This window comes from Macaca nemestrina, chromosome 18, assembly GCF_043159975.1.
Source record: "Macaca nemestrina isolate mMacNem1 chromosome 18, mMacNem.hap1, whole genome shotgun sequence".
In the NCBI taxonomy this organism is placed as follows: domain Eukaryota; kingdom Metazoa; phylum Chordata; class Mammalia; order Primates; family Cercopithecidae; genus Macaca; species Macaca nemestrina.
The window spans coordinates 3,329,708-3,343,743 of record NC_092142.1 but is presented as its reverse complement, the minus strand read 5'-3'; the positions used below and the strand labels follow the sequence as shown (position 1 = coordinate 3,343,743).

The window sequence follows — 14,036 nt, the reverse complement described above, 5'->3', positions numbered from 1 at the left end:
ATGGTGGGCAGGGCCCAGGAGGCAGCTGGACACGACACCCAGGTCTCATTTGCAGAAGGGAGGGCTGACTGACAAACCGTGAACCCCAAATGTGGCAGAGCAGAAGCGGGCTGAGGTCCAGCTCCCAAATCACCAACCCCCACTCCAAGGTTGGGCTCATGAAGGGGACTGGGAGGGGAAGCCAGAGGAGCTGGCATTGGAGGGGACCTGGGAGGGCAGTAAGTGCCTGCGGACAGCTCAGAGACACACCTGCTGGCCTTAGTGGCAGGGGTCCTGTGCCACTCTGACTTGGCAGAGGAGGTGGGACAGGAGGCTAGGCTGGGACCACGGGGGGATGGGGCCCACCTGACGACTGTGGGTCAGGGACCGGGGGTTCAGGGGCTCCCAGAGCTGGCCACTGCCCCTACCCCCATTTTCAAACTTAGAGTTCTTTGTTGATACCATTCTGATGCCTTGGGAATTTATTTTAAATTTCATGAGACGTTGTTGGCACTGTCACGTCAAAGGGCACCGACACACACCACGTGGTGCAGATGGCACACAGCAGGGTTTGTGGGCGAAGCACCAGCAGAGCCAGGGCTGGAAGCAGGAGCTGCCCCGCTGAGCCGCTGCTGGGCTGCACACTCTGCAGCCAGCGTTCACCCGCACGCTTTAACTCTGTGACAGTGACTGGGCAGGGGACATCTGGTGGCTCTGGCACTTTCCAAAGGAAGGCTCTGAAGCTCACTTAGTGGCTGTCAGGTCCTTGTCATGGCTGAGTGGCCACCAGGGTGCAGGTTGGTGGCTGTGAACCTGCCCAAGGCAACAGCATCATCCAAATTCACGTACTTTGGAGAGTCTCAGCCCAGCAACGTAGGCTGCCATCTCTCCTCTGAGGTCAAAGCAGACGCGAGGCAGAGGAAGAGTGGGCCAGCCCCGGTCAATGACGCAAATGTCCAAAAGAGAAGAGAAGCTGATATCCTTCCTCTGACTCGTCTCACACTCGCTTAGGGATGCCTAGAGCCCAGCCAAGTGACAGGGCATGGCATGATGTGACCATGGCAGGAAGATGCTGGCCATGGAGGCCCCATCACAGAGGCAACCAGCCCACAGGTGCAGAGGCTGCAGTGACTCAGGCTGCTGTGACCCGGGCGTTTCTCTCGTATCTTGGGCACGTGTGGAGCTTCCCCCTCTGCAGGGAGCCTGACCAGAGGTCCAGCTGGTGGCGGCATGAGCTGGACCATCTTTCAGCAGATGCCTTCCTCGGGCATGGCTGCCTCCTGTGGGCGTGCACATTTGCACCACACAGTGAGAGTCGGGATTGGAGTACTGGATCTGTAGCCTTGGCCCCGAGTCCAGCTGGGGGCAGTTCGGTCCGCCTCAGGGCAGGATGCTTCAGGGCCACGAACAGCAGCCACTGTGTCCCATGTCCTCTGCCATCGGCAAAGGATGGACAGGTGGGCAAGTCTGCCCTTGGCCCAAGGGTGCCACTTGCCCAGGCTTATGCAAATGACTCCGGGGGAACTCAGGCTAATGGCCAGAGCAGAGCATCCCGCCTCTTTCAGCAACATGACCTGCCACATCGGGCCTGGGAGAGACCACGGGCTGCAGCTGGCCCCTCAGCAGTCCCTCCAGAGGCCCCAACTCCAGGTGTCCCCATCCACTGTTGGTCCAGGTTATATCTGGGCCAGGTGACCATAACTACCCAGGCATGGTGGGGCAGTCGCCTGCTGGGCACTGGCATGGAGACATGATGGGGTGTGACTTCACGGTGGCCAACTGTTGCTGCAAGGGGGATGTGAACAAGCACCTGCTCTACACGGTGAGATGGAAAATAGGATTTATTGGGGGAACCGTACAAGCAGAGGAGAAGCGGGGGTGCCCGGGCTGTCACAGCCTTGCAATGGATGGTGGGCTCCGTGGCCAACCTGCCAGGGGACAGACCTATTGCTGGCACACCCCCCACAATTACAGGGTGGGAGTGAGGGACCTCGCGGCTGAGGACGGGTCCTTGTTAGTAAGCAGGAGGCTCTGCAGTCCCAGTGGGGTCATCTTGCTTCTCCGGACTGTTCCCTCTGACTGCTGAAGCCGCGCTGTGCAGCTTCCTGACAGAAGGGGAGGCGCCTCTGCTGCCCAGGCATTCACGTTGCTGAGCAGAGCGCGGCCTCGCCAGGTGGAAAGCCCTGGGAAGGCTGCTTGCTCTGCAAACCCAGGGGTGCTGTGGCCGGAGAGCAGGGGCGTCTGTGTCCAAGCAACTGTGTCACCACCTTCAAAGGTCAGGAAGGTGCCACCGCCCTGCCCCACGACACCCGAGTCTGCAAGCGCCAGCTCTGAGCACTGTTCTCCGCCGACACAAGGACACCATCCAAGAATTCCTCCCAGGGGACACCCTGAGAAGATGCGAAGACCATCGATGCTTTGGAAGAATGAAAAGAAGTTTCTGCCAAGCAAACCGAAGTGTCTGGGAAGCACCCGTATGGATGGGAAGCCACCTCAGGTGGGCGGCTCAGAGCTCCTCTGCCAGTATCAGCTCACTGGGACTCGCCGTCCAGTCTGACGTCTTTGATGTCCCTAATTACAAAGAGACACATGTTCTTTACACACATCAAAACATGGTGGAAATAGATAACACAGAAAGTTCAGGATTCCTGGAATCCTTTTTCCTGGGGATATCACAGGCTAGATCACTTATTTATGAGATAGAGTCTTGCTCTGTCCCCCAGGCTGGAGTGCAGTGGTGTGATCGTCGCTCACTGCAGCCTCGGCCTCCCAGGTTCAAGCAATTGTCCCACCTCAGCCTCCCTAGTAGCTGGGATTACAGGCACCTACCACCAAGCCCAGCTAATTGTTTGTATTTTTAGTAGAGATGGGATCTTGCCATGTTGGCCAGGCTGGTCTCGAACTCCTGACCTCAAGTGATCCACCCACCCTGGCCTCCCAAAGTGCTGGCACTACAGGCGTCAGCCACCATGCCCGGCCAGCTAGATAATTTTTTTTTTTTAAGGTGGAGTCTCACTCTGTTGTCAGGCTGGAGTGCAGTGGCGTGATCTCGGCTCATTGCAACCTCTGCCTCCCGGGTTCATGTGATTCTCCTGCCTCAGCCTCCTGAGTAGCTGGGATTACCGGCGCATGCCACCATGCCCGGCTACTTTTTTTTTTTTTTTGTATTTTATTAGAGATGGGGTTTCACCATGTTGGTCAGGATGGTCTCGATCTCCTGATGTCAGGTGATCCGCCCATCTACCAAAGGGCTGGGATTACAGGCATGAGCTACCTCACCTGGCTGATGATTTTTACACACACATCCATCCATCCGTATCAATTCCTTTACAACATGAGGTTGTTCCATGACACACACTTGGGGAATTCCCTGCTTCCTACACCAGCATGTTCGGGGGAGAACCACCCAACACTTCCAAAACGTTGCAATTCCTGCCCTGGAAGTCACAGGGGCATCACTCCGAGCTCCTCAAGGTTCTTCATCAAGAAACACAGAGTTCTCCTTTAATAATTTTCTTTTTTGAGATATGGTTTCACTCTGCCACCCAGGCTGGAGTGCAGTGGTGCCATCACAGCTCACTGCAGCCTCGACCTCCTGGGCTCAAGTGATCCTCCCACCTCAGCCTCCTAAGTAGCTGGGACCACAGGTACATGCCACCACGTCTGGCTAATTAAACAAATTTTTTTTTTTTGGTGGAGATGGGGTTCTCCCTGTGTTGCTCAAGCTAGTCTTGAACTCCTGAACTCATGTGATCAGGTTCTCTTTTAGTACTGTAAGGGATTTTTTTTTTTTTTTTGAGACGGAGTTTCGCTCTTGTTGCCCCAAGCTGGAGTGCAGTGGCGCAATCTCTGCTCACTGCAACTTCCGCCTCCCAGGTTCAAGCGATTCTCCTGCCTCAGCTTCACGAGTAGCTAGGATTACAGGCACCCACCACCACACCCGGGTAATTTTTTGTATTTTTAGTAGAGATGGGTTTTCACCGTGTTAGCCAGGCTGGTCTCAAACTCCTGACCTCAGATGATCTGACTGCCTCAGCCTCCCAAAGTGCTGCGATTACAGGCGTGAGCCACTGTACCTGGCTGGGATTTTTGTTTTTTATACTTCATGTTCTAGGGTACATGTGCATAATGTGCAGGTTTGTTACATATGTATACATGTGCCATGTTGATGTGCTGCACCCATTAACTTGTCATTTACATGAGGTATATCTCCTAATACTATCCCTCCCCATCCCCCCACGGATATTTAAGAGCTCTACTGAGCTATAATTCACATACCATAAAATCCGTTAAGTGTACAATTCAGAGTTGTGCAACCATCACTGCAATCACATTTAGAACATTTCACCCCCCATCAAAAGAAACCTCAAATCCTTAGTGTCCCTCCTCAACTTCCCTTGCCCCAGGCAGCCACTAATCTTTCTGTCTCTCTAAATGTGCCTATTCTGGGCACTTCATATGAACAGAATTACATATACTCCATGTGCTTTGTGACTGGCTTCTTTCATTGAAGATGGTGTTTTTTTTTTTTTTTTGAGACGGAGTCTTGCTCTGTCGCCCGGGCTGGAGTGCAGTGGCCGGATCTCAGCTCGCTGCAAGCTCCGCCTCCCGGGTTCACGCCATTCTCCTGCCTCAGCCTCCCGAGTAGCTGAGACTACAGGCGCCCGCCACCTCGCCCGGCTAATTGTTTTGTTTTTTTTTTTATTAGAGACGGGGTTTCACCATGTTAGCCAGGATGGTCTCGATCTCCTGACCTCGTGATCCGCCCGTCTCGGCCTCCCAAAGTGCTGGGATTACAGGCTTGAGCCACCGCGCCCGGCCGGCTGTCTTTTTAAATAGCCATCGCAGTGGGTGTGAAGTGGTATTTCACAGTGGTCTTGATGTGCATTTCCCTGAGACTGATGATGTTGAGAATCTTTATCCCTATTGACAATTTGCATATCTTTGAATTCATCGCAGAAATCAAATCTTCTATGGGAAACTGTTTATTCAGGTCCTTTGGCCATTTGCTAATTGGGTTGTCTTTTCATTGTATGAATTCTGGGCCAGGCACAGTAGCTCACTCCTATAATCCCAACACTTTGGGAGGCCGAGGTGGGTGGATCACCTGAGGTCAGGAGTTCGAGACCAGCCTGACCAACATGGTGAAACCCCATCTCTACTAAAAACACAAAAAATTAGCCAGGTGTGGTGGCAGGTGCCTGTAATCCCAGCTACTCGGGAGGCTGAATATGTTCTGGATACAAGTTCCTTATCAGGTATATGATTTGCAAATAATTCTGTGGGTTGTCTTTTCATCTTTTTACTTTCTTTTTTTTCTTTTGAGACAGAGTCTTGCTCTATTGTCCAGGCTGGAGTGCAGTGGTGCAATCTCGGCTCACCTCAACCTCTGCCTCCTGGGTTCAAGAAATTCTGCCTCAGCCTCTCGAGTAGCTGGGATTACAGGCGCCCGCCACCACGCCCAGCTAATTTTTGTATTTTTAGCAGAGTCAGTGTTTCACTGTGTTGGTCAGGCTGGTCTTGAACTCCTGACCTCAGGTGATCCACCTGCCTCGGCCTCCCAAAGTGCTGGGATTACAGGCATGAGCCACCATGGCCAGCCTGTTTACTTTCTTGATAGTGTTATTTGAAGCATAAAAGTTTTTAACTTCGATAAAGTCCAATTTATTCTTTGATTGCATATGCTTTTGGCATCCTATCTATAAACTTTTGTCTTGTCCAGTGTAGCGGCTCACACCTGTAATCCCAGCACTCTGGGAAGCCAAGGTGGGTGGATCACCTGAGGTCAGGAATTCGAGACCAGCCTGGCCAACATGGTGAAACTCTGTCTCCACTAAAAGTACAAAACAATTAGCCGGGAGTGGTGGTGCGTGCCTGTAATCCCAGCTACTCAGGAGGCTGAGGCAGAAGAATTGCTTGAATCTAGGATGTGGAGGTTGTGGTGAGCTGAGATCATACCACTGCACTCCAGCCTGGGTGTCAGAGCAAGACTGTCTCAAAAAAAGAAAGCTGACTGGGCGCGGTGGCTCCCGCGTGTAATCCTAGCATTTTGGGAGGCTGAGGTGGCTGGATCACTTGAGGCCAGGAGTTCAAGACCAGCCTGGCCAATATAGTCAAACCCCATTTCTACTAAAAATACAAAAATTAGCCAGGTGCACTGCAGTGTGCCAGTGATCACAGCTACAGCTACTCTGGACGCTGAGGCAGGAGAATCACTTGAACCTGGGAGGCGGAGGTTGCAGTGAGCCGAGATTGCACCACTGCACTCCAGCCTGGAGATAAGCAAGACTCCACCTCAAAAAAAAAAAAAAAAAAAAAGGTACGGTCCACTTATACAGGACATGTATTACAAATGGAGCTTGCGGGGGGGAAGTTGCTGTGGGTGAGTGAATGTGGAGGCCTAAAGCATTACTGTGTATGCTGCAGACTTAATGTACAACACTCAACACTCAGGCTACGCTCATTTTTTTTTTTTTAATATTTTTGTGTTTGTTTATTTTTTGAGACAGAGTCTCGCTCTGTCGCCCATTCTGGAGTGCAGTGGCGCAATCTCGGCTCACTGCAAGCTCCGCCTCCGGGGTTCATGCCATTCTCCTGCCTCAGACTCCCAGGTAGCTGGGACTACAGGCACCCGCCACCTCGCCCGGCTAATTTTTTAAATATTTTTTAGTAGAGATGGGGTTTCACCGTGTTAACCAGGATGGTCTTTTTTTTTTTTTTTTTTTTTTGAGACGGAGTCTCACTGTGTCTCCCAGGCTGGAGTGCAGTGGCGTGATCTCGGCTCACTGCAAGCTCCGCCTCCCGGGTTCACGCCATTCTCCCGCCTCAGCCTCCCAAGTAGCTGAGACTACAGGCGCCTGCCACCACGCCCGGCTAGTTTTTTGTATTTTTAGTAGAGACGGGGTTTCACCATGTTAGCCAGGATAGTCTCGATCTCCTGACCTCATGATCCACCCGCCTCGGCCTCCCAAAGTGCTGGGATTACAGGCTTGAGCCACCGCGCCCGGCCAACCAGGATGGTCTGGATCTGCTGACCTCGTGATCTGCCCGTCTCGGCCTCCCAAAGTGCTGGGATTACGGGCTTCAGCCACCGCGCCCGGCCTGCTATGCTCATTTTTTAAAATTTTCTTTGGTAATAAATGAACCTAAGCTTACTGTAACTTGATGTAACTTTTAGCTTCTTTTGTAATAACGCTTGGTTTAAAATACAAATACATGGTACAGCAGCACAAAAATATTTTCTTTAGAACCTCATTGTATAAGTTTTTATTTTTCAGGAATTTAAAAATTTTTTTAAGTTGGACTTCAATTTTTTGAGACAGGTTTTTTTTTTTTTTTTTTTTTTTTTTTGAGATGGAGTCTCGCTCTGTCGCCCAGGCTGGAGGGCAGTGGTGCGATCTGGGATCACTGCAAGCTCCGCCTCCCGGGTTCACGCCATTCTCCTGCGTCAGCCTCCCGAGTAGCTGGGACTACAGGCGCCCGCCACCTCGCCCGGCTAGTTTGTTTGTTTTTTTTTTTTTTTTAGTAGAGACAGGGTTTCACCGTGTTAGCCAGGATGGTCTCGATCTCTTGACCTCGTGATCCGCCCGTCTCGGCCTCCCAAAGTGCTGGGATTACAGGCTTGAGCCACCGCGCCCGGCCCAGTTTTTTTTTTTTTTTTGAGATGGAGTCTTCCAGGCTGAAGTGCAGTGGCACTATCTCAGTGCACTGCAGCCTCAGCCTCCCAAGTAGCTGGGATTACAGGTGTGTGCTACCATGCCCGGCTTTTTTTTGTTTTGTTTTTTGTTTTTTTTGGAGATGGAGTCTCGCTCTCACCAGGCTGGAGTTCAGTGGCGTGAATGTCAGCTCAGTGCAACCTCCGACTCTCTGGTTCAAGTGATTCTCCTGCCTCAGCCTCCCAAGTAGCTGGGATTACAGGCACGCGCCACCATGCCCAGCTGATTTTTATATTTTTAGTAGAGATGGGATTTCACCATGTTGGCCAGGCTGGTCTCGAACTCTTGACCTTGTGATCTGCCTGCCTTGGCCTCCCAAAGTGCTGGGATTACAGGTGTGAGCCACTGTGCCTGGCTAATTTTTGTATTTTTAGTAGTAGAGATGGAGTTTCATCATGTTGGCCAGGCTGATCTTGAGTTCCTGACCTCAAGTGATCCACCCACCTCAGCCTCCCAAAGTGCTGGGATTACAGGTATGAGCCACTGCGCCCAGCCAAGGATTTTTATTTTTTTTTGTTTAAAAACGAAGACACACGTTAGCCTAGGCTTGCACAGCGTCAGGGTCATCCATGGCACCATCTTCCACCTCCACATCTTGTCCCACTGGAAGGTCTTCAGGGGCAGTAACACTTACAGCTGTCATCTATGACGACAGTGCCTTTTCCGGATACCTCCAAAAAGTCCTGAAGGACCTGCCTGAGGCTGTTTTACAGTTAACTTTTTTTTTTTTTTTTTTTTTTTGAGACAGAGTCTCACTCTGTTGCCCAGGCTGGAGTGCAGTGGCACAATCTCAGCTCACTGCAACCTCCACCTCCCAGGTTCAAGCGATTCTCATGCCTCAGACTCCCAAGTAGCTGGGATTACAGGTGCCTGCCACCATGCCTGGCTAATTTTTGTATTTTTATTTTTTATTTTTTTTATTTTTTTGAGACGGAGTCTTGCTCTGCCGCCCAGGTTGGAGTACAGTGGCCGGATCTCAGCTCACTGCAAGCTCCGCCTCCCAGGTTTATGCCATTCTCCTGCCTCAGTCTCCCGAGTAGCTGGGACTACAGGCGCCCGCCACCTCGCCCGGCTAGTTTTTTGTATTTTTAGTAGAGACGGGGTTTCACCGTGTTAGCCAGGATGGTCTCGATCTCCTGACCTCGTGATCTGCCCGTCTCAGCCTCCCAAAGTGCTGGGATTACAGGCTTGAGCCACCGCACCCGGCCAAATTTTTGTATTTTTAGTAGAGACGGGTTTCACCATGTTTCCCAAGCTGGTCTCGAACTCCTGCCCTCAGGTGATCTGCCTGCCTCGGCCTCCCAAAGTGCTGGGATTACAGGTGTGAGCCAACGCTGTGGCTGACCTATAGTTGACTTTTTAAATAGGAGTATATTCTAAAGTAATGATAAAAAGTATAGTAAATATATAATCTAGTAACATAGTCATTTATTATCATTATCAAATATTATGTACTATACATAATTGTATGTGATCTCTCTTTTGAGACGGAGTTTTGCTCTTGTAGCCCAGGCTGGAGTGCAATGGCACAATCTCAGCTCACTGCAACCTCCACCTGCCAGGTTTAAGTGATTCTCCTGACTCAGCCTCCCAAGTAGCTGGGATTACAGGTGCATGCCACCACGCCTAGCTATTGTATTTTTAGTAGAGACGGGTTTCTCCATGTTCCCAGGCTGGTCTCGAATTCCTGACCTCAGGTGATCCACCTGACTCAGCCTCCCAAAGTGCTCACGCCTGTGATCCGCCATGCTCTACTTTTATTTTTGAGACAGGTTCTCTCTCTGTCCCCAAGGCTGGAGTGTAGCTGCATGATCACAGCTCACTGCAGCCTCAACCTCCCAGGCTCAGGTGACCCTTCCATCTCAGCCTTCCAAGTGGCTGGGCATGCAACACCACACATAGCTAATTTTTAAATGTTTTGTAGAACCGGCATCTCACTATGTTGCTCAGGCTAGTCTTTTTGTTTGTTTTTTCTTTTTTTTCAGCGGTGGCGGGGGGCTTGCTCCCAGGCTGGAGTGCGGTGTCGTGATCTTGGCTCACTGCAACCTCCGCCTCCCGGGTTCAAGGGATGCTCCTGCCTCAGCCTCCCGAGTAGCTGGGACTACAGGTGCCTGCCATCACGTCTGGCTAATTTTTTGTATTTTTAGTAGAGACAGAGTTTCACTATGTTGGCCAGGCTGGTCTTGAACGCCTGACCTCAGGTGATCTGCCCGCCTTGGCCTCCCAAAGTGCTGGGATTACAGGTGTGAGCCCCCGCGCCTGGCCTGCTTTTGGGGTTTTTACAGATGCTCTTGATCAGGTTGAAGAAGCTCCTTTTATTCCTAGTTTGTTGAATGTTTTTATCATGAAAGGGTGCTGGACGTTGTCACATGGTTTTTGTCCTTTTCTCTACTGATCTGGTGTGCAGGCATCCCCGCCACACACTAGTCTTGGTGACTGCGCTCGAAGGACTCACGGGACTTGGTCTACCGTCATGCTCATGGCTGAGATTTACTACAGTGAAAAGATGCGACGTGGAATTAGCAACAGGAAAATGCACTTGGGGTGAGGGCCGGAGGAAACCAGGTACAAGCCCCCCAAGTCCTCTCCCCCGGAGCCCCCTCCCCTGGGGTCCTCTCTCCCAGAGTTCCGCAGAATGTGCTGAATCCTCCAGCCTCGAGCTGTGACATGTGCAAAGTGTTCTGTACCAGGGAAGCCTGCCTGAGCCTAGGAGGCCAGGGTTTTTCTGGGGGTTGGTCATGTAGGTACGTTGTGCCTGGGTGAATACGGCACCGAAATTCCAGGCTCAGAAGAAAAGTGTTCAGCAAATATCACATGATTTGTACAGAAAAGAGTGAGCAATTGTTATTTGGGGATAGCATTGTATTCACGCAGGAACTCTACTGGTCAAGTTCCCAGATGCCAGCTGGGCATGGTGGCTCACGCCTATAATCCCAGCACTTCAGGAGTTTGAGGCAGGCAGATCACGTGACGTTAGGAGTTCGTGACCAGCCTGGCCAACATGGCAAAACCCCGTCTCCACTAAAAATACAAAAATTAGCTGGGTGTGGTAGTGTGCACCTGTAATCCCAGCTACTCGGGAGGCTGATCACTCACTATGATCTTGCAGTGAGTGGAGATCACACCACTGCACTCCAGCCTGGACGACAGAGGGAGACTCCATCTCAAAAAAAACAAAAAAAAGTTCCGCCGGGCGCGGTGGCTCAAGCCTGTAATCCCAGCACTTTGGGAGGCCGAGATGGGCGGATCACGAGGTCAGGAGATCGAGACCATCCTGGCTAACACGGTGAAACCCCGTCTCTACTAAAAAATACAAAAAACTAGCCGGGTGAGGTGGCGGGCACCTGTAGTCCCAGCTACTCGGGAGGCTGAGGCAGGAGAATGGCGTAAACCCGGGAGGCGGAGCTTGCAGTGAGCCGAGATCCGGCCACTGCACTCCAGCCTGGGCGGCAGAGCAAGACTCCGTCTCAAAAAAAAAAAAAAAAAAAAGGTTCCCAGATGCCAGCCCAGGGTGAACCTTGCACAGAGGCTGTTCTTAGGGCAGCAGTCTCGGGCCTGCCGTGTTAAGGCTGATCTGTACAGATACTGTGTTACATTAATTGGTTTTTCTTTTTTTTTTTTTTTTTTTTTGAGACTGAGTCTGGCTCTGTCGCCCAGGCTGGAGTGCAGTGGCGGGATCTCAGCTCACTGCAAGCTCCGCCTCCCGGGTTTACACCATTCTCCTGCCTCAGCCTCCAGAGTAGCTGGGACCACAGGCGCTCGCCACTTCGCCCGGCTAGTTTTTTGTATTTTTTTAGTAGAGATGGGGTTTCACCGTGTTAGCCAGGATGGTCTCGATCTCCTGACCTCGTGATCCGCCCGTCTCGGCCTCCAAAGTGCTGGGATTACAGGCTTGAGCCACCGCGCCCGGCCAATTGGTTTTTCATGTTAATGCATTCCTGGGAGAAATCTTACTGAGTTATGGTATATGATTCTTTTTTATGTTGCTGGATTCTGTTTGCTGGTATTCTATGTTCTGGAGAAATACTGGGCTGTGGTTTTCTCTTTGTGTTTCTCTGCTTGGTTTTGGTATCAGGGTGATATTGGTCTTACAGAATGAGCTGGGGCCAGGCATTGTGGCTCATGTTTGTAATTCCAGCACTTTGGGAGGCCAAGGCAGGTGGATTGATTGAGCCCAGGAGTTGGAGACCAGCCTGCACAACATGGCAAAACCCCGTTTCTACTAAAAATAGAAAAATTAGCCAGGCGTGGTGGTGCGTATGTGTAGTCCCAGCTACTCAGGAGGGTGAGGTTGCAGTGAGCTGAGGTGGTGCTACTGCACTCCAGCCTGGGTGTCAGAGTGAGACTGTCAGAATGAGGTCCATAGTAAGGTCTCATCTTTATTCCCGATTTTAGTATTTTCAGTATTCTTGCTCTTCAGTTTTTTTGATCTTTAGGTAGAGCTAAATATTTGTCAATTTTATTGATCCTTATACAGAACCAACTTTTGGTTTTATTTACTATTTATTTCCTTCCTTCTACTTTAGTTCTTTTATTTTATTTATTTTTTTGGGACGAGTCTTGCTCTGTTGCCCAGGCTGGCGTGCAGTGTTGCAATCTCGGCTCACTGCAGCCTCCACCTCCTGGGTTCAAGCTATTCTCCTGCTACAGGCACCCGCCACCAAGCCTGGCTAATTTTTGTATTTTTAGTAGAGGTGGGGTTTCACCATGTTGGTCAGGCTGTTCTCGAACTCCTGGCCTCATGATCCACCTGCCTAGGCCTCCCAAAATGCTGGGATTACAGGTGTGAGCCACCACACCTGGTCTTTTAGTTCTTTTTTATGTTTTTTGTGGAGATGAGGTCTTGCCCATGCTAGTATGGAACTCCTGGGTTCAAGCGATTCTCCCACCCTAGCCACCCAAAATGCTAGGATTACAGGTGTGAGCCACTGTGCTTGGCCCTGTTTATTCATTTAGAGACGGGATCTTGCTCTGTCTCTCAGGCTGGAGTGCAGTGGTACGATCACACTTCACTGCAGCCTCGACCTCCCAGGTTCAAGCGATCCTCCCAGCAACGCTACCACGTATGGCTGATTTTTTGGTAGAGACAAAGTCTCACCATGTTGCCCAGGCTTCTTTTTTTTTTTTTTTGAGACAGAGTCTAGCTCTGTCACCCAGGCTGTAGTGCAGTGGTGCGATCTCAGCTGGCTCACTGCAAGCTCCACCTCCTGGGTTCACGCCATTCTCCTGCCTCAGCCTCCGGAGTAGCTGGGACTATAGGCACCTGCCACCACGCCCGGCTAATTTTTTTTTCTTTTTGTATTTTTTAGTGGAGACGAGGTTTCACCGTGTTAGCCAGGATGGTCTCGATCTCCTGACCTCATGATCCGCCCGCCTTGGCCTCCCAAAGTGCTGGGATTACAGGGGTGAGCCACCGCGCCTGGCCGGCTTCTTCCTTTCACTATAGATTCCCCTCTAAGCATGACTTTCAGTGCATCCCATAAGTTTTGTTATGTTGTGTCTCCATTTTCATTTATTTCTAAGTATTTTATATTTATCTTCTTTGGCTCACTGTTTGTTTAAAATTACACACAGCATCATGCTCTGTTGCGCCAACTGATTTCAAACTCCTGGGCTCAAGTGATCTTCCTGCCTCCGCCTCCCAGAGTGTTGAGATTACAGGCATGAGCCACCGTGCCCAGTCTCACTCACTGGTTTCTTATGAGTGTCTTAATTTCTTCATATTTATGAGTTTCCCAAATTTTTCTGCTTTTGATTTGGTTTTTGTTACCCAGGCTGGAGTGCAGTGGCACAATCTTGGCTCACTGCAACCTCTGCCTCCTGAATAGCTGGGATTACAGGCATGTACCACCACGCCTGGCTAATTTTTGTATTTTTAGTATAGACGGGGTTTTACCATGTTGGCCAGGCTGGTCTCGAACTCCTGACCACAAATGATTCGCCTGCCTTGGCCTCCCAAAGTGCTGGGATTACAGGTATGAGCCACTGAGTCCAGGCCTGAAAGGAATGAAATCATACAAAGTATGTTCTTTGACCACAGTGGGATGTAATTCCAAATCAATCACAAGGCTGGGCGCAATGGCTCTTGCCTGTAATCCCGCACTTGGGAGACCCGAGACAGGCGGATCATATGAGGTCAGGAGTTTGAGACTCAGCCTGGCCACCATGATGAAACCCTATTTCTACTAAAAATACAAAAATTAGCTGGGCGTGGTGGTACATGCCTGTAATCCCAGCTACTCAGGGGGCTAAGGCAGGAGAATTGCTTGAACCTGGAGGGTAGAGTTTGCAGTGGGCTGAGATCATGCCACTGTACTCCAGCCTGGCAACAGAGAGACTCGA

At 50.9% G+C, this 14,036-nt stretch overlaps 1 protein-coding gene across 7 annotated transcripts in view; it reads right to left on the bottom strand.

Annotated features, from left to right (window-relative positions):
• Positions 1 to 1,802: 1,802 nt before the first annotated feature.
• LOC105467899 (FLYWCH-type zinc finger 1) overlaps positions 1,803 to 14,036 on the bottom strand; it is a 46,888-nt gene continuing 34,654 nt past the window's right edge. For 5 of the 7 annotated variants that reach the window (XM_011717728.3, XM_071083974.1, XM_071083973.1 and 2 more), the window contains one exon: positions 1,803 to 2,550. In XM_011717728.3, the coding sequence (XP_011716030.2) occupies positions 2,511 to 2,550 (40 nt within the window). In that variant the 3' untranslated portion in view covers positions 1,803 to 2,510. Of the gene's footprint in view, positions 2,551 to 9,989; positions 10,188 to 14,036 lie in introns of those variants that run through there. The other 2 variants (XM_011717729.3, XM_071083975.1) reach the window with 1 other exon arrangement.